We start from the raw sequence: 27,987 nt of genomic DNA, 5'->3' as shown, positions 1-27,987 counted from the left end.
CATATCTGCGTCGTGTAGGCTTCGTTCGGTGTCTGCCCAGTGTAGCCAGGGTGGAAAGTCTATAAGAATGGATATATAAGCTAAAACTTTCTATGACTCCCTTGCCTCATTCTCCCACTTCTCCAGGGTCTCCATCGATTCCAACGCCAATGGAGAATTCAGTCCATACCACTTAATCTTCCAGTCGACCATTTCTCGCCATGTGACACAAGCTTCCTCCTTCCGGTCTTGGGCCCAGTATATTCGAGCCATATTATCCAGAGCTCTGGCTATGACGTCATGGTCCTCTGGCGCGTTCAGCCGGACTAGATCCATAGTCTGTATTCCGAGATCTTCGGCTTCTTCAAGTCTGCCTTGATAGGCGTACGTTGTAGCGAGCTCACTCTTGATCTCCAACGTGCTCAGGTGAGTTTCGCCAAGTACCTCATCCATAGTTTCCGCCGTCTTTGTCAGAATCTCTTCGGCATCGTCCCACCTTTCTGCATCGAGGTAAAGCTTCGATAGATGCCACTGGGTTCTGAGCGTGTCCTGGTGCTGTTCCCCTCGTTCTTTCCTGTCTGTTTCTAGTACTTGCAGGATAAGTCTCTCTGCTTCATCGAGATTCCTCAACCTCCTGTGGCTCCAGGCCAACCGTATGACACCATCCATCGTCTCAGGATCTGTTTCTCCAAACACCTTCTTGCAGCCCTGAATGACTTGGACGCTTACTTCGATCGCTGCCTCAATTCTTCCAATTATCTGGTAGGCCTCTATGAGATTTTTCATGGACTCAAGCGTCTCTATGTCCTCTTTCCCAAGAGTATCTATTTTCTCCCGTAATTCAGCTGCAAGTTCTTCTGCCCTTTGCTCATCCTCATAGAATCTGTCTATCTCGAGGGAACCGACGTTGTCATCGATCTCGGGGCCTTGGCTTTCGATCAGCTTGGTAAAGTCTTTGGCATCTTGCTGTGGTCTCTCAGTCCAATCAATTTCGGAAAAACCTAGACTGCTAGTGGGCGCCTTTGAGCTCTCTTCTGGGTTGTTCTTGTGTTGATCTCGACTCAATCGGGCAGCGTTCGAGTTTGCATCTTCATCCTCTTCCGAAAGAGATGGTAAGACAAATAAGGCAATATCTTCCATATGCTGAGCTAAGTGTTCCAGAAGACGACTAAGAGATAGTTGACTTGGGCACAGGACGCATTCCATTCGGTGATCATCGTCGAGTGGCCTCTCGCTCATCTCAAGGCATATCGTTAGTTGAGCAGTCACGGACTCAGCGTGGCTCTTCATCAAATGATCGGCCATCAGCCTCTTGGCATGAAAGCCAACATCGCACTTCTGGCATTTCCATTGTCGTCTATGCATTTGCATCTCGTGATAGATCCAGTCATGGCGTGTCGCATACATCTTTTCCGGGTTGGAACATTCGTCGTATGTACATGTATAAGGCCGCAGATCCCTAAACACATGACGCCTGAGGTTCTGTTAGCATTCATATGCGCCTCAGCATCTCGATATTTTCTTATCACTTACTTCCAAGACATTCTTGATTCTATTGTGGCTGAGTCGAGCATTGCGTGGCAGAATGGACATTCCACTTGATCCTCATTGAACGCTGCTTTAGGAATATCGGGGACACGAGCGGATTGTCGACCCGCAACGACAGAAGCGGCGTACACGGTTTTGGGCCTCCCCGATAGAGTTTTCGTCTCATCAATCGCTGACTTCGCCACCGTAGAGAAGCTCTGCACAGTAGGGACCGACGCCAGCGATTTAGGCCTTTCGATGCCGATGTCTCTACCCAAGTCTAGACCTCTAAGGAGAATGTGCGGTACTTTGTGTGTGACTGAAGCCACCTCTTCAATATGTTTGTCAAAAGGATGTCGCTCCCAGTACCTCAGCTGTTCTCTCCTTCTAGTGTTTGCTCTGGCGAGACGTGAGATGATGTTGTGGCTATCATCTTTCTTTCGAGACTTTTCCCTCGCCTCCAAGACATCATGGCTGACGGTCGGCTCCTCTTCCCATGTTCTGTAGACTTGGGCTTTTGGTGACTGCGATGGAAGGTCTTGTGACTGTGCCTCGCTCTCTATCTCGCTTTCTGACTTGAACGATGTAATCCATTGTCGGTGCTTTTCTTCTATATGAGCATGGTCATACCTTTCCATCAGCGAAACCTGGCGATTCTCATTCGTTGACTTCAAATACTTTCCCGACAGCCGTGGACGACGCAGTAAAGTGTCGAGATGATACAAAAGCTTGATCTGTTCTTGGATATGTGCCATCAAGACTGCTAGCTTGTCAGGCCTCTGCCTGATGCTTAGGCAGTCACCCGAAGCATCGCTATCATCCGAGCTGGATGAGTACTCGCTATCTGAGTCAAACTCAGGGTTACTCGTGGGTTCAGCCCCTGGTTCCACAGTATCACCAAGCCTCTGGGAGGCAATTGGCACAGCTGCAAAGGTTAGTTCCTTGTACAAAGCTCGCATACACATATATGTTCATGACGTCCTACCTGCTTCGAGTTGGTGGGTCAAGAGGTTGAATATCTGGGCCACATTCTTCTTGAGAGTATCATCGTGGCGTAAGGTATCATCCAACGAACCCCGAGTGGAAGCCGAAATCGTGGCCCTGTTTTGCTCTCCCCATACTTTAAGTCGTCCGTAGCCATCAAGGGCTTTTTCGATGTTGATCTGTTTAAGTTTGACAACCTGGCAGTCTTCGCTGCCGAGAGCAAGAAGGAACCGAGAGTATTCATTGATGCAGTTCCCAAAGAGCTCAGTAAGCGAATGACTTCGAGCAACTTGTCGGTCATCTTCTGATGAAGGCATTTGGAAAATACTCGAATGGACTATCCTCTAACTTCGGATCGTTTCGCAGCAGGTTTACAATGAATATACTGAGTAAGTAATCTCTGCCAAAGTGAAGCTTACAGGCAATAGACAACATCTCGTCCATGGTAGAGGCGGGGTAATTAGCTGGACTGGTCTGATATGACACGCAGTGAGATTTGCGGCTGAGGACAGCGTATCAGAGTGACCTATTCGCAGCCTGATTTCTGTGCGGCATTTATTTTACTGGGAGAATGATTCCGGGTGTGATTTCCAACTTCCTTCCTTTCCCGTCTCTTATCAGATAGATCCCAGGGCTCGAATTATTACATATCTAGTCTATCAAACCGTCCGACAATGGAATCCGCTGGGCTGGTTCTCGGTGCCATACCTCTTGTTCTCTATGCTTTTGACAACTACGAGAGATGTCTAGGTCAAGTCAAAGACTATTGGAAATACCAATCGACACTACAAACAATACGAACCCATGTCTTTATCCAAGGGGAGCAGTTGAACGTCACACTGAGCGGCATCGGTTTGACAAGGCCAACTCGCCAGGAATTAGAAGAGCATTTAACAGAGATCTATACGAAAGCGAAATGTGATGAGTTTTTAAAGATCATTGACAGGATGGAGGCCTTGTTGGCGAAAATGATGGTTAGCCTGGATGTTGATTCTTTGGGCAAGGTATATCGCCGAAAATGCTGTTGGAACATGACTGACGGATCTTATTCAGCCCAAGTGGACAGATACTGCTCCCGAAAGAGCAAATTGGGAATGGCGAAGAGTGAAGCGAAGCTTTCGTCGAAAGGAGCGCCAAGCCTTTATTGATGAAATTCGGTACTGGAACGAGTGTCTCAAAAATGTTTTTGAGAAAACTGAAATACCTTCAGATGAATCAGATCAACTTGCGGAAAGGTTACAGGCCCGCTACAACCAAAGAGAGTGTGACAGAATCAGAGAGAACGTACGTTTAGTTCATAAAGCTCTTCAGTCTGTTGGATGGACTTGCCATTGCGCTGAACATTGGGGAAGTATACGCCTTTGCTGGCATATGGAGAAGACCATCACATCCGAAAAGCTGGACTTTTGCTTCTCTTCGCCTCAGAGTTCGATATCTTGGCAGTCTATCCACATCCGAGTGGAAGAAAAGGATAAGCTGAATCCACAATCTCAATGGAGCCCGCGAATTATCTCGCCTGGAGTCTCACCTCAGATGCCTCACACGCCATCACCCAAAAGGCAAAAGTTCAAAGAAATGCTTGGTCTATCGCAAAAGTCACCAGAGTGCCTCATGACGCCGGACACAGCAGGTAGGTTCTTTCAATCTTCCCTCTCGGTAAAGCTAGGCCAGTACATAAGTCTATAAACTTACCCATTTCACCCAGTTACCGCGACATCGTCGGCCGAAACATTAGTTTCTGAGGAAATAGCCTGCATGTGCCAATTTATCAATAACCTGAAAGACGCAAAACGGGGCGTTGTGCAACTGTCAGATGATGATAAGAGGCTAGTTGTCTTGGAAAACGTCGACAACGTAGGGAAAACAACAGAAACCGTCCATCTTAAGACGCTACTAAAACCCAAGACGAATCCGGTACGACTGCCACATCTTGTACTCTCTCGGAAGCAGAGGCTTGCTATCGCTGCAGCGTCCAGTTGGGCAGTGCTGTACCTTTGCGGCTCACCATGGATTGATGATGACTGGGATGGGAAGAACCATCTCCAATTGTTCCTGGAAGAGGCACAGGGTACCGGATCAGCATTATTGCAGGCAGACTATCCCAGCATCTCGCAGCTATTTAAACCACTATCACAGCGGTCATCTTCAGGGCCTATGAACCCCGTCACAGACTTCCAAAACAGCCAAATACGCAACAAGACACTGTTCAGTTTGGGCATCCTACTCGTTGAGCTATGTCTGAATAAAACCCTCGGCCAACTCCGTCTAGAGCTTCAAGCCAACGACTTCGCTGCTTCCCTCGGCGTACTATCCCCAGAGCCTACCGATTTCGAGGTTGCGAACAGATTGACGGAAGATATATACTTGGAGGCAGGACATTCATATGGATATGCGGTGCAAAGATGTCTGCGGTGCGAGTTTCCAGGGCGTGATGTGACAAAGGATTTCGAGTTTCAGCCGTTTCGCCGACACTTTTTCAATGGGGTTGTGGCACCTATCCAGGCAACTTTTGAGATGCAGCCGGCTTCTTTGTTGAATCACTGATAATGGCATTGTTTTATTGATGTAGTTAAAAGATATCCCAACGAGATTGGCAACAGAGAAGGTGCCATTTGATGATTAGGGCGTCAAAATAAATTACCACGTGTACTCATCTGACGACCGTCACCAAATTATGCCATCTCTTGTGCTTTTGTCGACCAGCTTACCAGGCTGTAAGAGGCATAACGGACTGTAAATTTCTGTCGAGTCAGAACGCTGAACGCATCTTTTCTGACCAAGAACAAGTGGGGGCGGTCTCACTAGCGCATCAGCCAGTGTACAACAGTTCAGAAGACAGCTGTTCATTAGAAGAGCTACCCTGTGACCGAGCTGTTGCTCGGTGACTTTTGCTCTTTAGCAGCAGAATCTCAATATCTGAGCATTTGAGCACTTTCTCAATTATCTTCTTCTTTTTGTGTTTCTTCTTTCTGTTTCTTTTCTGCCATTGTTAACACTTGGTTAGCACCCAACTCTCTACACGGACTTGACGGTGGTGGGAGTCTATAAGCTCTCCAGACAAATTGCTTGTCAGAACTCAACTTCCGATAAGTTGCCACAAACGGCAGTTATGTTATAGCGAGTCGAGAAGAACTTTATCACACCTGCGGTTTTCATGATATAGAGACTCGCGACTAACAATGGATAGATGTTCGGAAAGGATGGATTTGAGGGAGCGAGAGACTGCGGGGACCGATCTAGACACCAATACCGACACTGATTTTCAACAAGCGAGGTCGCGTGGCCCAATGGCAAGGCGTCTGACTACGAATCAGAAGATTCTGGGTTCGATCCCCAGCGTGATCAATCTTTTTGTCCTTCATCAAAACTCGGTGCTTCAAGTTATCTTTATTTTTCCATACAGGTTGTTCTTATTATTTTACATCCATTTATCTTTTCTGATATCTATAATAATTCTCATTCGTGAAACGATTGAACCAAACGCCCGCTTTGTCTAAACCACATTATTCCCTCCGCCGCAAAAGTTTCACCTTCATCTTCTTCAGACGCCTACTCTCAAACGTCTTCGTAACCCTCCAGTTACTAACAATCATAACAAAGACAAGCAAGAAAATAAACATCGCGCCTATCAGTGGCACAATCAATGCAAATACAGTCAGGAAATAGCTGGCGTTTTGGAACGCCTGTTCATCGACTAATCCATCAACGCTCAGTCCTACTTGCATCGCTGTAAGTGCGATCACGACGTAAGCTAGGATACCTGCTAGCACTGAGAAGTTGTCGCGGATTAGATCGCCATAGACGGTGTGAGATGCGACTCTTGAGTATCCGCGCAGTAGATATCCCTTTCGGAACGCGTAAATCTTGTTGAGTCTGCTTAAGCGCAACTCTCCATACCAATATCGTGGATTGACGCGGTCGTAGCGATGGTTTTCGAGAACCTCTGCGGCAAAGGCTTTCCATCCTTCCCAGGTTACCTCTTCCGGGAGTAACCCATACTCTTTCGCGATGCGAAAGTCACTCTTGTATGCGATGAGCGCGGTATAAGAGAAGAGAAACCCTCGCGCTGAGGCATCAAGGTTACCCTGTGTTGCGTCGTCAAGATGCGCTGTATCGCTGATGTTGGCGGCCCAGAAGCTTGGATCGAGCAGATACTTTGGCATGGGCTTGAGGAAGATGCGATTCCTCCACCAAACCATGTGAAGCTCAGCTTGCTCACTGATGACGATGTCTCGAGAGATGAGCCTCTGGTGATGAAGTTGACGAGGGGGCATCAAGCGGCCGCACATCCAGAGATATTCTTGCACATCGGTGAGACGCGACACGGATAGTTCTCTCTCCAGGAAATTTGGATCCGACGTCGGAGTGACAATATCATCGTTGAAACGAGCACTAGCTGGTAAGAGGTTTGTGAAGTCCTCCTTTACCGAGGAACTAGTTGTGCCCAAGAAGTCTCTCTCTAAGATGCGAACGGTAAACGGCGGAGGCGGACTAGCCATGGCAGGCATGTAAGATCTGATATTGAGCTGACGTCCAAGGATATGGCAGGCCACGGCGTAAGTTTTGAGATAATTAGATTCTGAGGAAGACATAAATAAAGCGCCTCCTCCCTGGTGTACAGTACCGTGATGACAATCACCCAGCTCGTGTGATAAAAAGAAAAGAGTGGAAATTAAAATGTACCCTTACCAAGCAAGGGTCACAGGGCTGGATGCTGGCTAAGCCATGATCCCTGGGAGACTAAATCGGTTCCAAGAGGCCATGATTGGACCGTCTACGCTTGAAGGATCTCAGCGTCACACTCGGGTGAAAAGGATTGTCCGGGGCTCCATTCATGGAATTCTTTGCGTTGGGACAATTGTCAGCTTGCCGTTTTGTCAGTTTTCAGCGAGTCGCGGAGCAGTACATTGTCTCTCCCGCAGTCTACGGATAAGGCTTGACTGATTTCTCTCCGAGTTCTGTCCATTTCGACACCTCGGATCATGTAATGTGTAAGCGCGCGCTGCGGATGATCCCGTGGTCAGCAAAGATCGAATGCTTGGTGGATACGCGGGTACAGTATCCTCTTTATCGCCCCCTAATCTTGCCTGAGTGTTGGGGGCTGAAAATGGAACCAGCGGCCTCAAAATGAGTGGTGACAGAAATGGCTCTAAAATAAGTCAGTCAGCTTACGTCGTCTCATGACGGTTTCAGTATCGTTATTTCTTACACCCTTTATTTAGAAGTCAACCCGGATGCTACACCCTCATCGGACTAGCAGCCTTGTGGTACCACTAACTGCTAAGCCGCTCAGCTAAAATTAAGAGCTTGGCTTCCCGCTCCATTCTCTCCGGACCGTAAGCACAACACCAAAAGCTTCAATATTCATCATCTGGAGCTGAACATCACAACAAACATGTCGCTTCATCGCTCAGCAACACGTCGTGGCCCGCCTCCCTTGGCGGCTCCCAAGCCGAAGAAAGGTTATGAAAATGTCGAGCAGGGTGTCAAGCAACTCTACCCCGACCCATCGTCTGACAAGAAGACAGACATGGAGTAAGCAGATATTTTCATCAATAATTGGTCGTTATTTAACACGTATAGTATTGTATTTGTTTCAGGACTGGGCGCTCACCCACTTTTGAGCTTTAAATCAACAGAAACGAATTTTAACTGGGCGAGTGATGAAGATGGTATATCACGCGACTTCCCGAACGCTCGTATCCTTCTTTACCACTCCGAGTCATCTTGGACTGGAGCCATCCGAGTAAAGCAGTTTCTTTCCAACTTAGCACATACACTCCTTGAAGGGTTGAAAGGGAAGAGAGAGGTAGGTCTACAGACTGAGAATAAAGGTTGAGGTTGACCATTAATAGAATGCCGCTTCTCTGAGACCAATCACGTTTATCGGACACAGTATGGGTGGACTGGTCATTGCCAAGGTATGAACCAATTTGCTCGATAGTCAAAACATTTCTCACAAAACAAACAGGCTGTCCACACCGCTGCAACTCGACCAGATCTTTTTCCCGGCATGTACGAGGCTACGGCTGGTTGTGCATTCTTTGGAACTCCCTTCAGAGGCGCCGAAGCCGCGTCTTGGGCCTGCATGCTTTCTCAAGTTGGAGAAGTAATGGGAATTTCAACAGCGTCGAAACTGCTCGAGAATATGAGACCTGACGACGAATACATCAATGAGCTCAGAAAGGAGTTTGTCCGTCTTGCAGTCAACATAAACCCCAAAATTGAGTTATTCGGCTTTTATGAGCAACAGCCTACGACCATCAAGGATTTGTCCGGAATGCCTCAGTTTCTATCGGCCCTGAACATTCCCCTCCCCAAAAAGGTTGGAGAGTTTGTCACACGCGAGTCTACCATGCTAGACGGTGTGGACATGATGGGACTATCCGCCAATCATCGAGACTTGGTCAAGTTTAAAAGCTCCAAGGATGACCGATACATGTTGGTGCGAGGTCCTCTCAAACACCTTATCAATGGTTCAGATCTGCGTGTCAAGAACCGGCACAATGCAACACGCCATGTGGATAGGGTACTTGTCAACCAAGCAAGAAGACTACTGGAAGGTGCGTCAGTGCAGAGGAAGAGAGAGACGATCAAGCGCAACACGACAACATCTCCTTGGTTCGCCAAGGAACCTGAGTTCGTAGGTTGGCTTTCCAAGCCTAATGAGACAGAAGATTCATCTCTTGTCAAGAAGTGCGATTGTCTATGGATTCGCGGTCGTGATGGCCGCGGTAAGACAAGCGCTGCTTTGTCTGCTATCGAGAAGATTGAGGAGTTATCCAAAGACGATGAAGGCGAGGCAGAGGTTGAGAACGCAGAGGAGTCGCATCGGGCCTCGTCACACGTCTATCTGGCCTATTTCTTTTGCGACAAAACAGCAGACTACAGTACAGCTGAGGAACTGTTGAAGGCCCTCATTCACCAGATCATTTCCAAGCAAGAGTTGGCTGCGATACACGCCAAATTCCTGCTCAAGAAGAAAGGGCGTGACCCCGCAGCTCTACTGACTGTTGAGAATCTGTGGCAGGTACTCCAAGACATCCTTTCGGATGACATATTTATTGGGGCTCGGATGTACTTCGTTATTAACAATTTGGAGACCATCTCTGCAGACGCTGTCTCGACAGCGACTTTATTGAGTCTCATAAGCTCCGAATTCGAGCACGATGGAAGTGGCAGACGCCCACTTGTACGATGGATGTTCACTAGTGGTCAGTCCTGGCAAATCGACCAGGCCCTAAGGAAGCCTTTAGTCCGCTTAGTCGATCTCGAAGATGAGAAGTACGGTGATCAGGTTCAACTGGAGTTACGCAAGCATGCTCAGAAAAAGGTGCAGGAGTTGGTGCAGCACAAGAAGTACAGCAAGGCTTTGGTGTATTTCACCAGCAGTGTCATTGGTCAGCGAGCCCAAAACACACAATGGATCGACATTACATGCGATTCCCTCGAAGATCTTCCGCAGCATGACAACGATCTCCAAGTCCGTCGTCTACTCGAAGGTGTTCCGCAAGAGCTGGACTCGCTTCTAAATGCTGCGTGGCAGGATGTCTTGGATAGGAACCGATCCAAAGCTGGCGAGATTAAGGAGATGCTGCGTGTGCTTGTTCTCACGTACGTGGATCCGACCGAGTCAGAGCTTGGCCTTCTCGCTGGGTTGCAATCATCGAACGAACAGGTTTCCGAGTTGCACGACCTCATCCTCAAGTGCAGGCCTTTGATCGTGCTCAAGACGAACGAAGGGTCTATTGAGCCTACCGTATGCTTCGCTTTTCCCGTGGTCAAGACCCATCTCCTCGAGAACGCCCATCGACTACTTGGTCTCACAGAGGATGACGTCAAACTACAGCACGGAATTCTCGGTTTTCGAGCATTCAGTCACGTCATGGAGACCTTCGGCGACCTTCCCGATGAAGATGTAGAGGAGCTGCAAGAGGACACGGATCAGGCACTCGATACTGTCGAAGAAGAACAGGAGGAAGATGGATCTGAAAACAACGCTGATAAGGCCGAGGAGAATGAGAACGATGAGGAGAGTGTCGCGGATGAGGTTCAGGATGGCAATTCGGACGACGGCTCCGAGCTCTCCAATGGTGGGCACGAACAAGAAGAGTACGAGGAGGAAGATCGGGAGGCCCCGCGCCTGAAAGATATCGCCTTGGCTTACGCGGTTAAGCATTGGCTTGACCATGCTAGCCAGGCTACAGCCGAAATTGCCGAGGCGCTGAGCTGGGAAGAGAAGTTCTGGGAGAAGGGTTCTAAGGTTCGACGCCGTTGGCTGACAGAGCACAATCGGCTGACATGGTCTTTTCATTACTTCAACCGTGCCTCCCTCACTGGACTACACGTTGCAGCTGCCATTGGCTTCAGGGGACTTGTCTCCGCTCTAATGGACAACGGTTATGCTGAAGACATGCATGCGTACGATGACCTCGACAACCAACCGCTTCATTTCGCCGCATATCTTGGCCAATCAGAAAACGTGGAAGAGCTCCTCAACAGAGGTGCCAATCTGGATGCGGGCAAAGAGCGGGATGCGGTGACACCTTTAGGTATGGCGGCAGAGGCAGGAGACGTCAAGATCATGACACAGCTTTTGCAACGAGGGGCAGATCCAAACGCCAGTTGTTCGGAACGTGGAGCTGTGGTCTGCTCGGCTATTCAGTCCGGAAATACCGAAGCAGTGAAGCTTTTGGTTGCTCACAACGTGTCTCTCGTGACGCCGAAGGAGGAGAAAGGTGAGGCTGAGTCTGGAGACAAGAAGGAGGAAGGGAAGAACGAGGACAGCGATGGTGAAGACGACAATGACGACAATGACGACAATGACGACAATGACGACAGTGATAGTGACAGCGACAGTGATGACGATGGTAACGAAGAAGATGATGAGGAGATTGTGAAATGTCCTCTCGCTCTGGCAGCCATGAGAGCCGACCTGTCAGTCTTTGAGTTCCTCATAAGCGAGTACTCAGACAAACTGCCCTCCTCAGAATTCGAGACCGCGCTTATCAAAGCGGCAGAATGGGGTCGAACTGAAGCCTTCAAGCGACTCTTCAACGATTTTGAGCAGTCGCTAGATGCCAAGCAGCAAGCTCTGGACGAAGCGGCAAGAGCAGCCGACGGACATTGGGACATTATTACCATGATACTGGAGAGATGTCCCGGTCTGAACTGTGACAAGGCTTTCCTCTTCACGGCTCAGGGATCTGACGGTGATGAGGAGTTGCGAATCCTCGAGGCTATGTGGGAGTATAGCCAGGGGGGCATATCCCCAGAGACCCTAGATGAATCTCTGTACGAAGCTACTGATGAACAGAATCAGAGGACTGTCGAGCTGCTTCTGAGGTACGGAGCCAGTGCCAATGCGACTGGCGAAGTGTAAGTGTACCAAACAAGGCGGGACGAAGGATTTTGCTAACCATGGATCGAAAGATATGGCAATGCCCTCACTGCAGCAGCGTATGATGGCAACCACGACATTGTAACTATGCTTCTCGACGCTGGTGCCGACATCAACTCTGATGATGGCTGGGCTCTTCAAACCGCTGCGGAGCATAACCATATTGACGTAGTCAAGCTCCTCTTGGAGCGCGGCGCCGACGTCAACAAACTCACGACTCACGAGAACATGCCTGAAGGTAGAGCCCTCCAAGCCGCTGTACAATACGGCAAAGACGAGGTTGTCGATGTATTACTCGAACACGGGGCCGATCCTAACCTCGGAGGAGGTGACAACAAGTATCCTATCATCGGCGCAGCGAAGGGGAGGGAAGAGGATATTTTCAAGAAACTCATCGCAGCCAAGGCCGACGTCAATGTTGTAGGTGGTTCGGATGACACCACCCCTCTTGTTGAAGCAGCGTTCTACCTATCCAAGGAGTCGCTGCAGCTCGTCCTCGACTCTGGGGCGGATATCAACCATAAGGATATCTACGGCAACACGGCGCTGATGCTGGCGGCTGGAAGGGGAGAGAACGAATCCGTGGAACTACTTCTCGAGCGCGGCGCAGACGTTCTGATCGTGGATCAGGATGGTGAAAATGCATTGCAGAAGGCTTTTGACAACGGAGATGACTTGACTACCTCGGCAGTGATCAAGCATGTCTCCAAGCTGATGGGTGCAATTAGAGTCTCTATGGAATCTGGTGATGCTGCCGTTACTGCGGTAGTTCGAAGTGTGCAGAGCAAGGGCCAGGAACTCAATTACGATGACCCCCCTGTGGAGGCTAAGGTTGAGAGCGCAAGAAGCTCTGTGTACGGAGGAGTACCGCCCGAAACCCCTCTGGGAACGTTTCAACCAGCAATGTCCAACTTCCATTCGGAGAAGATTCCCGCGGACGAACCCCAGACTGCGCCGAGCCATGGTTATACTCTACGTGAACAAGTGAACAGACCCTCCATCACACCATCAGGACCTTCTGCCGACTCTGTCCAAGACTTGTACAGTCCAGCCACGGGCATCCTCGACTTTAACCCCGAGCCACTGTTTAAACGGCAATCCGACCTCGGTCCCATGGCGCCAGGACAAGCATCAAGTCCCATCCGAAGGAAGCCAATTACTGGGCCTCATCCGCCCACGTACAGACCATACGTGCCCGGTTCGGGCGACAACATACGGCATTCAACTCCTCCTGGATCGTTAGCGAGCGCTTTCCAGGCATATCGGCCTACACAACAGCATACGCCGCCTCATGAAACACAACCTGGGTTCTCACCACCGGCCTTTACGCCGCCAAGTCATACTTCGCCTGAGCCTGGGTTCGTGCCATATGCGCCTGGTGTTCCTGGGCAGCCCAGACCGGAAGCAGCTCGGAAGTCATCACGGACGTCGTTTATGGGAATGAAGGTCCCTTGGTCGGATCACAATCGGTTTGGCTGAGGAATGATAGCGCTTGGATCCTTTTAATGAAGTACATAGAAATGAATGAAGATTGTTAGAATTGCTATACCTATTTGATGCCTTCCACCAAATTCGACATGCCGTGCGACCGTGTAGAAGACCAAAAAGAAATGTGCTCAGTTTCCTGATGGATTAAAATGTCAACCCGGTGCCTAGGCCTTCTCCAGTCAATTGAGCAGCGTCATTCTGGAACGCTGACTGTGGATTCAGAAGGATGAGTTCTCGGCATTCCTTCAACACCGAGTTGGAAAGGGTTCCTCCGGTACAGCGCGATCGGAAAAAGCCAAGACCGATTGGCGGTCGCTGAGTCGGGCTTTAGAAAGGCCGAGGTGCGCAATGTTTGGATGAGAACACCAAGAGTCCATCAAATGAGTCACTTTACGACAGGAAAGACGAAGGATTATGCAGTTAATTAAAAAATGGAAGGAGCAGAATGAGGTGAGTCATTTGCCGATGTTGCGAAATGCTAGATTGGAAATGCGAATGCTTTGCTGCTGATGTCTTTGCTGCTGCAGGGTATTCTTCGCTCATGGTCACGGTCGCAAACAAACAATGATCTTGCTGGGCGGCCAAAACTATACAAACGAGAGTCGGGCGCGAGAGCATTCTACATAGATCAATACTAGCACGAATATTCCATTTCATCTCAACAATTTCCAAGCATCTTGATTAATTCCGTGATAAGAATGGAGGTTGTCGCCAATGAAGCTTTTGTCAGCTCGGTCGATTTGTAACGTTGAACCGAAAGAGGATTAGTGGACGGTAGCTTAGAAATGAAGATAACGCTCTGTCATGCAGTGAGCAACAATGGGATGTAGCACGCCAACCCTGTAGCTTACATAGAGAGAATCTCGTTACACGGAAGATTACAAAGGCTTTTGCTGACGACCGAACACCGAGCAAGCAATGAATCTCTTAAGGACGGTGGTGTTGAACATTGGGTATATGAGAGAATGAAAGCCCGGCTGTAAATGAGAATAGCGTCAACCTGACATTCAGTTCCAAGAGCAATAAACTCATTCCCATTAACGACAAAGTCACTGTCATCAAACAATAAGACGACCTATAATTGTACAGCATCAAGAGAAGTTTGGTCATAATGCGACACTCAAAGAAGATACAGATCGCTGAGAACGATGGTAATTCACCCCAGGCTACTCGTTATAGCGACCCATCCACTAACGCACCCCCTAGAAGCTTACCACTACGCACCCAGCAAAAAGTCACAGAATTCAAGGAAAAACAATGCATCATCTGGCAAACAACTCCAGCAACTTTCTAGACTTTATGAAGATGCGATGGACATATACAACCAATCTGCTTTTGCAAAGACAATTGAAGATATGCTCCGGACCAAGAGCCGACCGCGCATCACCAGAATCGTTTCACTGGGTCTAGGGAGCTTGCTTGACGCTAAGGATCAACAGCGTCGCATCAAGCAGCTGGTGATGCTCATGGCCATCGCATCGCATCTTGCATTGCCGTTAAGCGATAAAAGTGCTCTGCAGATCTACGCACAAGATCCGACATTTACAGCAGCTGATGACACTTTTCTGCAAAGTCTTGGCATTGTGGTACTAAAAACACCGTCAATCGCTGATCTCGGCGAGGCGGGACGAATGATGGATGAAGAGACCCTCGTCTACAGCCCTTTCCTCACCCTCGAAACCTACAAATTGCTACTATCGTCCTCACGATCCTCTGCAGTCCCGATCAATGTACCAATTTTATTCAGCGACGACTTCAACGCCCTCCGACTAAAATGGGACAAGCGAACCTCGGAGCGCAAAGACGTTGATGGATTGATCCAAGGGACGCGAGCGGGCAATTATCGTCGACGCGCCGTTAGTGGGGAAGGCTTCTGGACACACGAAGATCGACCTTTTCCTCTGGCATTGTACCTCAGACAATCGATACCGCAAGATGTTCCCACTGTGTTCAAAACAGGAGCATTCTCGCAATTTGAGCAGCAATCAATTCCGATATATGCGTAATATTAGGACCAGTCGCATTCACAGCAAGGGACATCTCCCTTGCTGTGAGGAGGAATGATCTGGGGTGGGCTTCGAACGCAGGGGTACATGTCGATTTAGCCTTATTTGAGAGTTTCATTAGCGATGTCTCATAGCAATAAAAGTCAGGCGTCGTTGCTTTTTTCCAGCTCTTCGGTACCTCGTTTCAGTGGCAAGAGGACTGTGCGCAATGAAGTCTGCATTGTCCAAGCATTAAGCTTAACATGCGCAACGCCGAATCGTACTTCAATCAGACTGCGATAAAATTCATAGCGAGCCCGGAATCTCTGATGGACAGACGTCGCTCAGCGTAGACCATGAAGCTATTGTCGTCGAGCTGATGAGCCAGGTCAATAACCTGCGTTCACGCCGGTCGGTAGCCAACGTCCAGCCTGGTATGAGCATGAAGGCCAGGCATGGATTATTGGTCAAAACATCTGTATCGCAATATTTTTTGAACATTCTTGGGACGGGCAATGGGTGATTTAATACTTTTCCCGACTGGGACAATTGGAACAAAGTCTTGTGGTCATGTTCAAGAGCCTTTTGACGATGCGTTTGTCTCAGGGCAAGTGCTTTTTCTTAATATCTGCCAAGGTAGATGGAGGGTCAATTCAATCGATTTTGATACCTGAAGATGCTGTAGACTGAAGATCCAACCAAAAATGGCGTGTTCTTGGAATCGCAAATTGAGGCGCCACGATGTTGGGCCCTGCCTGAGTTTTAGGTGGTGTCTAGCTGAACGCTAGCGACATCGTTACAGGGGTAATAGCGAGCTATTGACAACTAGCGCCTACTCTACTAACGAGCAAAAAGAAAGGAACAAGTCGATCACGTTCGAGTGCGTATTTATTCTGCAGCCCTCTTAACACCATTTGAGGTGGCGGCAATTAGCATGTGGAATGCCTGTTGGTATTTTTTTACCCCTGAGCGCCCGGGAGACAATAAGAGACAAACTACTTGGCAAGCCATTTACTTCTTCCCTCAACAGTCGTTCGACCACTGACCTTGACGGGAGATGCAGTGACAGAAGCAACCAATCGATAAATGCATTCTTGCCAAGATACCCTGCGCAAGGGAGAGTAAAAATTCCAGTGACTTGAATCCCTTTTCATGCACTTTTTAGGGGTTCAGTCCCTTGATAAATGACCTGAACTACTTGGCTTTTCCCAGTTCTCTCTCTCTGTTTGCTCATTCATTCTTTTGAACACTCATCTTAGGAAAGTGGCTCGAAGTTTTGGTTGGTCAATTGAGATCAACTACTGGGTCATTCTATCATCATGTCCAACGCACGGGAAGCTGGTAGCTGGTGGAGTCAGATGTTTAACAACACTGGGTACCAGGAGCTGCCCACGACGACAGTAAAGGACAAGGCCGAAACAACCTCTCAGTATACGCCAAGGAGATGTGTTCGCCTGTCGACTCGGGGAATATTCCTTGTGCTCGCTGCTATTCTGCTTGTCCCTACATTCTTGGCTCTTGCGGCGCTTGAGGTATGGATATCGTGATAGGTGAAATGACCAAACTGACAAACAATTGCAGGGCCGGCAATACCTCTCCGATGGAACGGGTGATGTGTTTGAAGTGACCGAGGGCCAGGTAGCTGCACCGAAAGCTACTCCCGGAGTCGTTCCTGACCTTGTCCAGGGTTCATCACCAGCTGCTGATGTTGTCCCTGATATCCCTGAGGATCCTCTGGATATGCCCGATTCTCCAGATGTTCTTGATCACTCTGACGTTCCTGTCGATCCGGAAGCCCCTGCTATCCCTTCAAGCCCGGAGGACCCCGATGCCGCGACTGTCCTGGATGCTGAGACCGCGCCGGATGCCGTGGATGACCTTGATGCCCCCGAAGCTCCTGAAGTTCCCGTCTTTCCCGTCATGGCCAAGCCTCCCAAGATGCCGCAACAAGTCTCCAATCGTCGCCTCGTTATTCTCCTCCCCGCTAACGCCCCCGGTGTTAATCTCTGTAAGGCCATGGTTACGGCTATAGCCCTCGGATATCCCACACCCATCATCCTCAACTGGGGTAAGAGCGGTTCCCATCTCGCCAAAATTGCCGGTGTTCTCGACTACCTTGACTGGAGCGTGCGTCTCAAGTCGAACCACAAGGATCGCTTGAACGCAGACGATCTTATCATGGTAGCTGATAGTTCCGATTCCTGGTTCCAACTTCCTCCCAGTGTTCTCATTCAGCGCTACCACGATCTCAATGCTCAGGCCGACGAGCGTCTACAGAAGCAATGGACTGGCTCCGGCCCCTGCCCCATGAAGCAGACCATCATGGTATCCACACAGAAGAGGTGCTGGCCTAGCCCTCCTTCTGGATCTGAGCTTCACTGCGATGAGCTTCCAGAGAGTCCTCTTCGTGAGGACCTTTACGGACCTGACACAGATGCTGATCCAGAGATGCGCATGGTCGATGTCCGTCCCAAGTACATCAACAGTGGAGCCTTCATCGGCCCTGTCGGCGACATGCGACGATACTTTCGACGCGCTCAGAATCGTTACACGGATAAAAAGGCCCTCCAAGGAAACCACTTTTACAGTGACCAAGGTTTCTTCGGTGAGATCTGGGGAGAGCAAGAAGTTTGGCGCACGTGGAGGCGAGAAATCGGTGACAACATTGACGGTAACCTGAATGCCTCTGCTATGGTGCGTGACCAGTTCGAGTACCATGTCGGCCTGGATTACTACCAAACCATCTCCATCCCTACTGTGTTTGAGGAAGATGACGGTGATATCGTCTCGCTCAACAACCAAACTATGATCGCTGCGCGATCCGCAGAACTTGAAATCGAACCTGTTCGTCTCACTCAGGTTCCTCCCGAGATTGCCAACGCCACGAACCCCATCGGTCGCGTTGTAAGTGCGGAACAGCGCCGCAGTCTTGACTGGGGTGACATGAACGTCTACGCCGATTTCTTCACCACTGCCATCCCCGTCAACATCCATCACAATGCGCACATCAACAACCTCAAGGGCCGTCGCATCTGGTGGTGGCCCCGCATGTGGTTCTTCCCCTATCTGCGTGATCTTGTCACGGCACAGCTCAAGCAGCGCCGGCAACAACCTCTCCACAGAATACAAACTCCTGAGGACGGCAAGATTGTTTACTGGGGTCTTGAGAAGTACAAGGAGATCAGGCGGTTTATGGATCTCCGGAAAGAGTTGGTGACTTCGGATTTCGATGGCATTTGCATGTCGAAATGGGCCAAGAAGGAGAAGCAAAACTGGTGGGATGTTGTGTTTATGGATGATAGAGGAGCATGGGAACTATGAGCATTTGTATTGTAGGTAGTTGTTTGGGTTTGTTATGATGGGCAATACGCAGTATGCATAACCAATATTGAAGTTATTTAATGAGAAAAGGCCCATAAGACTATTTCTTCGTTGAACTGATCTGTCTTTTCGCGCTTTGTATCTGCGATGGCTACTTCCTAGACCTTCGTCAATGATATTGTATCCCATAAGTGCTCTAGTCCTTGCATATGGAGACACTCCGCCTCTGGGATCATCTGTCATGATTGCATATATCACAGTCCAAATTAGGAAGAAGCGAGTAAGCCATTTTCTGCCCCAAGACAAACCTTATACTAGGTAGCGCCGAGATGGAGCACCATTACTCCAATATATCATGTGCAAACATTAGAGTCATGCTGCTTCCAATGTGTAACTTTGTTAAAACCTTAATTACCATTACTCCGAATTTACCTACCATTTAATCGTTGACATAAACTTGAGATATGCGAAGTCAAAATCTTGAATTTTGATTATGCTTCTGTGGTATTCAAAGACTGTTGCAAATGCCAAACTCCTTGTTGCCACCCCATGCATGTACTGTCCCAACTATCGTTCTAAATATACAACAATCCCCCTTCTTGCAAATTGGTTTCCCCCACGTGTCTTCCATTAGTCTTCATGCTATTAAGTTATGGGCCCAAACGCTAGCTTAAAGATGGCCAAGCAAGTCAAAGAACTTAAGATGCTCTTTACACGTCGACAGGGCTGTCCTGTCCAGGGTTTGCTTCCTCGTAGTGCATCATCTTCACGAGGCGGAAGTAACCAGCAGCAAGGGCAGCGCCAAGGAAAGGACCAACCCAGTAGATCCAGTGGTAACCAGGGAACTCTCTGGAGCCAACAGCGCAGCCAAATGATCGAACAGGGTTGGCTGATCCACCAGTTACGAAGACACCTATTGCAGTACTTGTTAGTTGCTTGATTGAGGTTTGAAGTTACGACGACGCTTACCTGGAATGAGTGCGACGAATAGAGCCAGACCAATTCCGACAGGTGCCAGGAAGGTATCGCGAGACTTCTCAGCGGCCAGCATCAAGACAACAAAGACCAACTGTGCTGCGAAGAACATCTCGAGGAAAACACCTTGGGCAATTGAAGTGTTGGGCCCGAGGGTAGTGTTTGCGAGAGAGGCACTTCCAGGAAACATGGCGTTTACAAGACCACCTGCACACATGGATGCCGTGATCTGAGCTGGGAAAAGAAACAGTGCACGTATCCATGGGAGTTGACCAGATAGGCAGAGTCCAAGAGTGACCTAGTGCACTGTTAGATGACTCGAGAGATGAATTGAAGGTGAAATGACTTACTGCAGGGTTGAATAGCCCACCACTAATTCGGTAGAAAGCCCAGACGTTGACTAGGAGCGAAAAGCCATATGCCATGGCGATATACATGACAGTGTTGTTGGCTAAGGAGCCATTGGGCCCCGAGATGGGCTCTTGGAGGACAGCAACGACATTGCCGGCATAAGCAAAGTACAAGAATAGAAATGTGCCCACAAATTCTCCAGACGCCGCTACCAAGTGACAGCCGAAGTCGCTTAAGTGCTTTCGTGGTTTTTGCTTTTCATGGGCGTAAAGTCTATTGTTGTGTCTATTGTGTCTGTTATGACCGTTCACGTGACCATTGTGATCGTGGATGTCTGCCATGTTGAGAAATTTTGGAAGAAATGTAAGGGAGACTTGATTGAAGAGGGAAGTAAAAGTCAAACAGCAAAATAAAAGCGGATTTAGTTCAGGTAAGTATGTAAATCTGGAGAGATGGAGAGGAATGTTCAACGGCTGGTTGAGTAACCGGAGCCGTCTAATGAGGTTTTAAGAATCGCAATCATCTCCCTTGAACAAAGGGAAAGGGCTCATCACTCTTTTGCTCTGTGTTTGCACTTTGCAGTGGCTGCAGGTATGACGCGCACACAAGCTGGCCTCTGTGAAACTGCAACGCAGTAAAAACGTCAGAATTGCAATAAAGAATGGGGGCGCCCGTCGGGACTAGCCAGTGATAATCTCATCTTACGGGGAATTCCACAGCTTGACATGAGTCCCCCCTCTGCCCTTGGCAGCTGTCCGCGTCTCAAACTATTGAATTAGAGTGAATAACAAAGCAGCGGCTCATTGGATTGGCGTCGCACTAACCCGGACTTGACGTCCGGAAATGAAGATCACGAGTCCTAATGGGGAAAAGTGGTTGCGCAGCTCAAGTCGTACTAAACCGTTTGGATCAGGCCATCGGTCGATCACTGTTTGGACGAGTAACCATGCCATCATATGCAACGCGTCGCCCTTTGTCGACTGTGACTGTGGAATTCTCTCCAGAATATAAAGGTCTTGCACGGACTGTTATCACACTGATCAGCATTTGCAATGACCTCTTGGCACTGCATCTACAGCAGATCAATCTGATATGTTTCTCGGTAGTTGGTAGAGCTGACATGTCTGTGCCCTACAGCTGGGTAGACCTAGGCAAGGAAAAGTGGTCATCTTGCTGACTTCTATGACCTCAACTGGGGCCTAATGGAGATCATTTCGAGCTGACTCTACTAGCAGTGACCTAGCACCGCATATCAATCGGCACGGCACGGGCAATCACGATTGATGTTCCACTGCACTCTATTGTCTTTGTCGGTCAAGATGCTATCCTAAGCAATTGCCAAGAGAGTAATGGCTGACCACATTACCGTGCCAAGACGGTGTCACAATACCAACAACACTACCTCGCTCGTACTGATTCTACTCCACAATCCGAATAATAGAGAGATCCTTCGAGAACCAAAACTCTACAACGCCCTTGAATGGACTGCAGGTCCAGCCTTGCAACTCATGCTCGTGTTCGTCATCATTACCAGCTTCGACATAAGAGATGGGCAAACGTGGACTTCCCAGAGGGCCGCCCATCTGACAGAACCGCGACGGCTTCAAATATTTCACCATTCGATCTACACCGAGTCGGCAGTTTCCTAGCGCCCTCTGAGCCCCATCGTTATAGTCTAACAGAAGCCCGTTACATTTGCCCCCATCATCTTCTAGGACGTGCATGCAGTTTACATTTCGTAAAGGCGCCGAGTAACAATGGACGTGAGGAATAGTTGCTGGGGGGTTGGACCAAGGGTCAGGGAACGGAGGGGATACTTCGCGCTTCTGCTCTTCTCGGGGATATGTTCCAAATATCGTTGCTGGACCAACATCGGCCGCACTATATATGAACACTTCGGGGCTCGATTGGCTAAGAATGATATCCTTGTACTCCCCCAAATGAAACATGCCGATGGAGATGTCGCCAGCCAGTTTCGTCCGAATCTAACACTTTTAGCTGTACTCGGACTGAATGGCCGACGGGCGAGAGCTTACCAGAAACCAAGGTTTCTGCAATGTAGATGCTTGTCCATTTGGAGTGATCTTCAGTCTTATGACTATGGAGTAGATCTCCTCTCCTGGGGGCATCGGCAGGTATGCCCAGCTAAGACCAATCTGCCGCCTTCTACGAGGAAAACGTTCGAAGGTTGAAGTTGCATACGGACTTGCTGGGGTATGTGCATGCACGGCATAAAGCTTACTGAAAGCGAAGAAGAAAGTGAGGCCCGACACACCACGCAGGTGGACGGTTTTGAGCTGCAATGACGATGACACACGACCGTGGATTTCGCAGTTCTCCAGAGGAGGAGGGCTAGGGGTATCCCAGATCTGGAAACCTCGTGTGTTTTTTGGACACTGTAGTCGTAAGACGTTGAACTACCTCGAGTTAGACCAATAACATCCGAGTGGTAAGGTGCACAACCTTTGATGTTACTGTAACATTCTGAAACTCATCCTCATGTAGCACGACAAATGCCTGCTTGTCCGACCGACGTGGCTGATATGGCGGTCTCTCTTGGAGTTTGTCGATCTTGCAAATACCTCGAGTATCGAGGGTAAGTAGTGCGTACGGTGGGCATTCGTTGGAGAGTTCGACGGAAGAGCCTCCCCGTGTCCATGCCAGAACTTCGCGCAAAGGCACATCGGTGATTGGGGGATTTATGTCTGCTTGTAGTTGGGATATCTCTCCAGCCAGGTTAAGAGCTGCGATACAATGCCAGAATTTTGCATGTTTGCTATAACTGTGAATGGAGTGGATGAGCTCTGCTGGTAGCTCGCCCAACAAGGGTATACCACAGACCTCTGCCTTCTCACGGACAAGGTCGACCGCAAGCGTGGGTTGGCGATCAAGTCGAAGAATTGGAGCGCCTTTCCAAGTGTTTGACTGACCTACTGTGGTCCACAGTCGATCGAGAGCTCGGTAAATGTTGCAGTTTTTCTGGAAGATTGCAAGACAGAGAGTGTGTAAGCCCACGACCTCGGAGCCAGCTTTGCATCGGAAGCAGTTAGCCGACCAGCAGAGAACCTTCTCGCCAATGGTGATTTCGGTGACATTGCCTTCTGAAAACTTATCACCACTGGCGTGAAGGTTCACGATTGTTGTTCTGTCTAAACAGCGGGCAATTTCAGGATCCAGATCACTTCCCAACACTAGGCATATTAGCAAGTGTGGGTAGTCATAAAAACTGGCGATAGGCATCAGGGGCAACCTACAGGGCACGATATCATCTCCGTCCTCAATAGTCTGGGCACAAATACCACACTGGGTAGGAAGCCTGTGGTGCTTTAGAGCTCCCATCATAACGAGACCTGTAGCGATCTGTCTACAGAGTGTGTTGAGACTTAAGAGGGGAAGCTCTGCTGACTGCATCGTAACCTCGGTTCGGATCATTTAAGAACCGTGCATGCAAATGTCAGCAATGTCCCATTTTTAGGCAATTGATTAGGGAAATCATACGATACTAGCCAGGGCATAGAAATTAATATTAGATCTGTATATAAGTATAAGGTGAATAATAAATAGTGGGGAGTGTTTTGCTTGCTCAATTACAGGACTAAGACAGGGCAAAAACATCAACGCGCCTTCGACGGACGGTGACTATCGCAATCGTCGGGCGACGAAAACAAAAAATACAAAGTAATTTACAAATTACGACCTACGACTTGCAAGTTTACATTACATTACAAGTCTACGTTACGGCATGTTACATCTTGGACACAACACATCCCAACGTCACGACGGAGTCACAAGTTTGGCTGTCACGATTGACCGTCACGATGGAGTCACGGCACATCACAGTGGACTCACGGCTTAACCGTCACGTTATCTGTCACGATGGATGGCAATTGGCTGTACAGTCAAGTCACGGGAAACCTTATTTTCGCTCTTTTGTCTTTTTTTTTTGTGTTTTGGCAATTTCGAACATAGGAGACTCGTGACTTACCTGCAGAGCGGCGGTGCGGTGGCACTTACCACTACACCGCGCCCTAAACAGTAGGCATATGGGTTAAACTTATATATATGCCTTCCTCTGGGTTGGGGAGAGTTTGTGTTCTGTGGGGTTTGTTGAAGTTTGTTGCGATGTTGTGTCGTGTGATTCGTCTCCAGCGAGGTGAGTTTAGGCTGGGATATATATCCTGAGGACTCTTTATTACTCAGCTCAAAAAAGGAGACCGATAAGATAAAAATCTACAACTCGCTGGTATCTGAGACAGAATTTTTGGTATCTGACCCTTTGATTAGGTCTTGGGGAAATTCTTTACCCACAATGTCTTCACCGAGGCCTTGACCGAGTACACGTGTCACTCCACCAAAAGTCCAATCAAGTGCACCAGCAGCCAAATCATTCTCCTTTGCATCGGTATTGATTCAACCATAGGCTGTCAATTTGCAAGCTCTAAACCAGTAAAGCCCTGTCGTGCCATCTTCTTGGCAAATACGCCATAGTCTGTCCACTGTAACTGCTTCAACCCCCAGCTATACAGCTCGCAGGGGTGAGAGGGCAGCCAGGGTCCCTGCTTTGGCTACACTATAGGTGAGAATTTATTATCTGTAGATATGCATATTGCTGGGTGAGATATGGCGAGTAAGAAGGTCTTGCTACCGCGAAATATACATGTGGAATAGCGGAATTCGCCCTCTCTCACCCTTGCGGGCTGTGATATCGGGAGTAGAGACGATATCAATGCCACTTGACCTGTAACGCAGTCATCTTCCTTGGCAAGCCTTGGGACTACTTACTCAGCATGAATAATTGTTATGTTTCTTGGTACTTTGAACGACCTTTGTCTGGTAGAAATACGCAGCGACCTATTGGAGGACTCATACAGTGACATTTTATAGGCTACTGCACGGTAATAGAACAACTAGCTAGCTAATTATGTCCGGAATGCAACCTCATCGTCTCGCCATAGAGGCTACATCTCCAGAACCAGGTAGACTCTCATCCACAAATCCGAAACGCTCATACAAGGCCGCCCCCGACTTACTAGCATCCACATACGCTGCAACCCCATCCTCATCGGCCAGATCGCAGCCCCATTTCATAAGCATTGACCCGGCACCGCGACGTTGATAGTCCGGGTGCGTTACCAGAGTGTCGAGGTCTGACCGCAAGTCAGTCTCGATCAGAGCTTTTGGTTGGTTGTTGCATAGCCACTCACAGTAATGTTTCTGGTCGCCCATGACTCGCAGCCTCTCATTTTCCTCCTTGGCGATAAATTCGTCACAGATTTGGCTAGGCTGGTCGTCCGTCCACGGCGGGTATCGACACCCCCGCCCCTCTGGCATCTCCGTATCCCACTTGGCAAAAGCGGCTATTCGAGGTCGTCCCCGAGCGTCTTGGGTTTGCGGGTCGATCACTTTTATATAGTGTTGAAACGGCTTGTGCAGGAGGTCGTACCTGTTAGCCTCGGTCCACCAATTGCGGACGGCCGGTGTATCAGGCCATATGCGTCGTATGCCCGGATCAGTGAAGGCAGCAAACCATACTTCAGTGAGCGTGGGAACGTCGTCCAGAACGACTTTCTCAACGCGGAGGGATTTCGAGTCCGAGCTTATCTGAGCTGTCATGTTAAGCGAGGTTGCAGGTTGGTGCGAGAAGGATTGACTGAATCCTTCGGCTGCGAAATTTTGATCTACGTTGCATTACAAAGGATTCGGAGCCAACTTCTATTGGCTGGACAGATAAGGAGACCTTTGTCATCATATCTCTTCCTTCTGAATGGCCAAGAATTCACCCTGCATCTCACTTTAATTTATATGAAGCATCAACTGGTTGAATAATTTAACGTATTTGTTCCTATCAATTATTGTTGTAGTTCGTGTATCCTAACATGACATGCATATAATTATAAATTGTAACATCCGTGCCTTGTCAAAGCCCATCACATTGAAGCCACTAGCCCCCTGAGGTTGTTGAGCGGCTCGACATACGAGTCGCTGGGGTTCACATGCCGTAATGTGTCCAGCAGTAACTCTTCCAAATCCACCATCGAGTCAATCATATAAGCTTGCGATGTATGCCGCTGGGCGTACAGTGCCAGCGCGTACAAGTAACCGTTGATCATCAACGTGCTTGAAAGGTTCTTCCCGGACAATAGATCGTTGAGAGGAAGCCACAGCTTGTAGTCACGCAGCAGCCTGACACGCTCAAACTGCTTATCAGGGGGCGTCAACGGACCAAGCTTGTCCAGATCTTGAGCTAGGGAAATAAGCGGTCGCAACTTTTTCCAGCTGTCGTCCTCGGGCTCCTGCTCCTTCAGATAATTCTTAAACTTGTGCATCTCGGCAATGAGGTCCTGTAAGACCACAGACGTATCGTATTCGGAGTTGGGAGTTGCACAACGGTCGGAAGCTGGACGCCAAGCTTTAGCAAGCATCAGGTAGAAGCTCGAGCTGTGTCCCAGTCGGTGACAGGTTTCCAGTATCTAAAGTCCGGTTAGACGGGATTCACGTTTATTCCCGAAGTCGCACTTACAGCCGTTATTCCTTCCGATATTTGACTGCGGCTCGACCTGGGGTTATTTGTCAGCGCCTCGCTAATGCATATCATTGAGATTTGCACGTACATATCCTCGCAGAGCCATAACAGCGCCATCGAAGCAACAAGCGCCCCATCCGCATGCTCAGGGCTAAAATTCGCCAGACATTCCCTCAGATCTTGTATCGCAAGCATCTGGTATTGGTATTCTTTTCGCCGGGCGTGTTGGCAATGTGTAACCGATGCGACTTGGTATGCGGAGAGAGCGAGGACTCCATTCATGGCTAATCGAGATGTCGTAATAATGCGAAAGAAGCTACAGGTCAAAGTTAGCGATGGTCTTAGATGGTATCGTCCCGACGCACCTCGGCAAGTAGGAGGATATAATTGTAAGCTTGCTAAGTCCCATTGCCGTAAGTCTGTGTTGGTTACTTGCAGCCTGGTAGACAAAGCACAGATCATCTTCGGAGTAGATGGTCGGTTGCAGGGTTATTCTGATGCGCGCATCCGGTATTGGCATGGATCCTGTTCTTCTCCACTGCCTCACCTCTGCCCTAGCCTTTGCCGACCAGGGTCGACGAGATTTGGTCGTTGAGGAAGATTGCACTTTGCTACCGGTCGGTGATGTTTGGAGTAGTGTTTCTTCTTGCGATGGCACGTCGTGGAATGCACATTTGACCTTGTGCTTGGTGCAGTTTTGACTGCGATGAAGAAATCAGCTGATGTCGCTTGGCACGTAGGAATGGAATGGGAAACTTACCATTGGGGATAACTTTCATCGCAACGGATGTGACGGCGCTTGCTGGACCAGAAAAATGATTAGCATCATGGCCGACTAATATCGACAGTATCCAGTCCAACGCACCATGTCAAACAGCCCGTGCGAGACTTTGTATGGCTTTTATACTGTCAGTGACTTGTTGAGGTGAAGTCAAAATTAGCTTTCTCACCTTCTTCGATTGCCGTTCCTAGTGTGGTTGTGGTTGCTCATTGTTGGCGACTTGTACGACATGTGTATGATATGATCAAGGAGATGGATGAGTTAGTGGTCGGGGAACGAGCGTCTTCGTATATCGACCGACGAGAGCTAATCAGCGGGGGTAGCCATCCGGCTGGGAACAGGACGGTTATATGCATCTTCCAAGCACCCTTGCGCTTAGACTAGATTTTGGATGTCTGATCAGATTCGGCCTAGTATAGGGTGCAGTACACCCTATGCTATGCTATGACTCGAGACTCTCCTGAGTCTAGGCCTGGACGCCACTTGAGACACGCAAAATGAGCGGTTCCTGACGTAAAGAGGATCTTGAAAATTACTGTACAAGGTACCAGGAAGTAGGTAGATCTTTGCAGGCCCGGCCGAGAACTGGTCTTGGCCGCACAAGCTTCGGCTGTCATTCCTCGAACTGTCTAGGAGTGGTCGTAAACAGGGGCCTATCAGGGAAACTGGGGAA

At 49.0% G+C, this 27,987-nt stretch overlaps 9 protein-coding genes across 9 annotated transcripts; 4 read left to right on the top strand and 5 right to left on the bottom strand.

Annotated features, from left to right (window-relative positions):
• Positions 1-90: 90 nt before the first annotated feature.
• On the bottom strand, positions 91-2,807 carry FIESC28_01446 (uncharacterized protein; the record flags this gene model as incomplete). The annotated part of the gene is made up of 3 exons (XM_031155597.1): positions 91-1,453; positions 1,513-2,431; positions 2,492-2,807. 3 exons carry the CDS (start codon positions 2,805-2,807, stop codon positions 91-93), a joined length of 2,598 nt encoding a protein of 865 aa, XP_031020355.1.
• Positions 2,808-3,164: 357 nt separating this feature from the next.
• FIESC28_01445 (uncharacterized protein) lies at positions 3,165-5,034 on the top strand (the record flags this gene model as incomplete). The annotated part of the gene is made up of 3 exons (XM_031155596.1): positions 3,165-3,494; positions 3,544-4,120; positions 4,196-5,034. The coding sequence occupies 3 exons, from the start codon at positions 3,165-3,167 to the stop codon at positions 5,032-5,034; spliced, it is 1,746 nt and encodes a 581-aa protein (XP_031020354.1).
• Positions 5,035-5,993: 959 nt separating this feature from the next.
• Positions 5,994-6,989, bottom strand: FIESC28_01444 (uncharacterized protein; the record flags this gene model as incomplete). The annotated part of the gene is made up of 1 exon (XM_031155595.1): positions 5,994-6,989. The coding sequence occupies one exon, from the start codon at positions 6,987-6,989 to the stop codon at positions 5,994-5,996; it is 996 nt and encodes a 331-aa protein (XP_031020353.1).
• Positions 6,990-7,885: 896 nt separating this feature from the next.
• On the top strand, positions 7,886-13,369 carry FIESC28_01443 (uncharacterized protein; the record flags this gene model as incomplete). The annotated part of the gene is made up of 5 exons (XM_031155594.1): positions 7,886-8,025; positions 8,074-8,299; positions 8,346-8,411; positions 8,462-11,868; positions 11,923-13,369. 5 exons carry the CDS (start codon positions 7,886-7,888, stop codon positions 13,367-13,369), a joined length of 5,286 nt encoding a protein of 1,761 aa, XP_031020352.1.
• A 1,120-nt stretch (positions 13,370-14,489) lies between these two features.
• Positions 14,490-15,384, top strand: FIESC28_01442 (uncharacterized protein; the record flags this gene model as incomplete). The annotated part of the gene is made up of 2 exons (XM_031155593.1): positions 14,490-14,529; positions 14,585-15,384. The coding sequence occupies 2 exons, from the start codon at positions 14,490-14,492 to the stop codon at positions 15,382-15,384; spliced, it is 840 nt and encodes a 279-aa protein (XP_031020351.1).
• A 1,298-nt stretch (positions 15,385-16,682) lies between these two features.
• On the top strand, positions 16,683-18,684 carry FIESC28_01441 (uncharacterized protein; the record flags this gene model as incomplete). Its single annotated transcript, XM_031155592.1, has 2 exons — positions 16,683-16,895; positions 16,945-18,684. The coding sequence occupies 2 exons, from the start codon at positions 16,683-16,685 to the stop codon at positions 18,682-18,684; spliced, it is 1,953 nt and encodes a 650-aa protein (XP_031020350.1).
• Positions 18,685-19,394: 710 nt separating this feature from the next.
• FIESC28_01440 (uncharacterized protein) lies at positions 19,395-20,351 on the bottom strand (the record flags this gene model as incomplete). The annotated part of the gene is made up of 3 exons (XM_031155591.1): positions 19,395-19,597; positions 19,654-19,957; positions 20,010-20,351. The coding sequence occupies 3 exons, from the start codon at positions 20,349-20,351 to the stop codon at positions 19,395-19,397; spliced, it is 849 nt and encodes a 282-aa protein (XP_031020349.1).
• Positions 20,352-21,428: 1,077 nt separating this feature from the next.
• FIESC28_01439 (uncharacterized protein) lies at positions 21,429-23,421 on the bottom strand (the record flags this gene model as incomplete). Its single annotated transcript, XM_031155590.1, has 4 exons — positions 21,429-21,995; positions 22,047-22,427; positions 22,474-23,201; positions 23,265-23,421. 4 exons carry the CDS (start codon positions 23,419-23,421, stop codon positions 21,429-21,431), a joined length of 1,833 nt encoding a protein of 610 aa, XP_031020348.1.
• A 1,527-nt stretch (positions 23,422-24,948) lies between these two features.
• Positions 24,949-27,524, bottom strand: FIESC28_01438 (uncharacterized protein; the record flags this gene model as incomplete). Its single annotated transcript, XM_031155589.1, has 8 exons — positions 24,949-25,606; positions 25,987-26,480; positions 26,531-26,567; positions 26,622-26,849; positions 26,899-27,234; positions 27,294-27,335; positions 27,399-27,431; positions 27,484-27,524. 8 exons carry the CDS (start codon positions 27,522-27,524, stop codon positions 24,949-24,951), a joined length of 1,869 nt encoding a protein of 622 aa, XP_031020347.1.
• Between the last annotated feature and the right edge of the window lie 463 nt (positions 27,525-27,987).

The sequence above is a fragment of the Fusarium coffeatum genome, assembly GCF_003316985.1.
Source record: "Fusarium coffeatum strain FIESC_28 chromosome Unknown BRIP53273_contig_37, whole genome shotgun sequence".
Classification (NCBI taxonomy): Eukaryota; Fungi; Ascomycota; class Sordariomycetes; order Hypocreales; family Nectriaceae; genus Fusarium; species Fusarium coffeatum.
The sequence above is the reverse complement of the archived record's forward strand: the minus strand, read 5'-3'. Positions and strand labels throughout refer to the sequence as shown.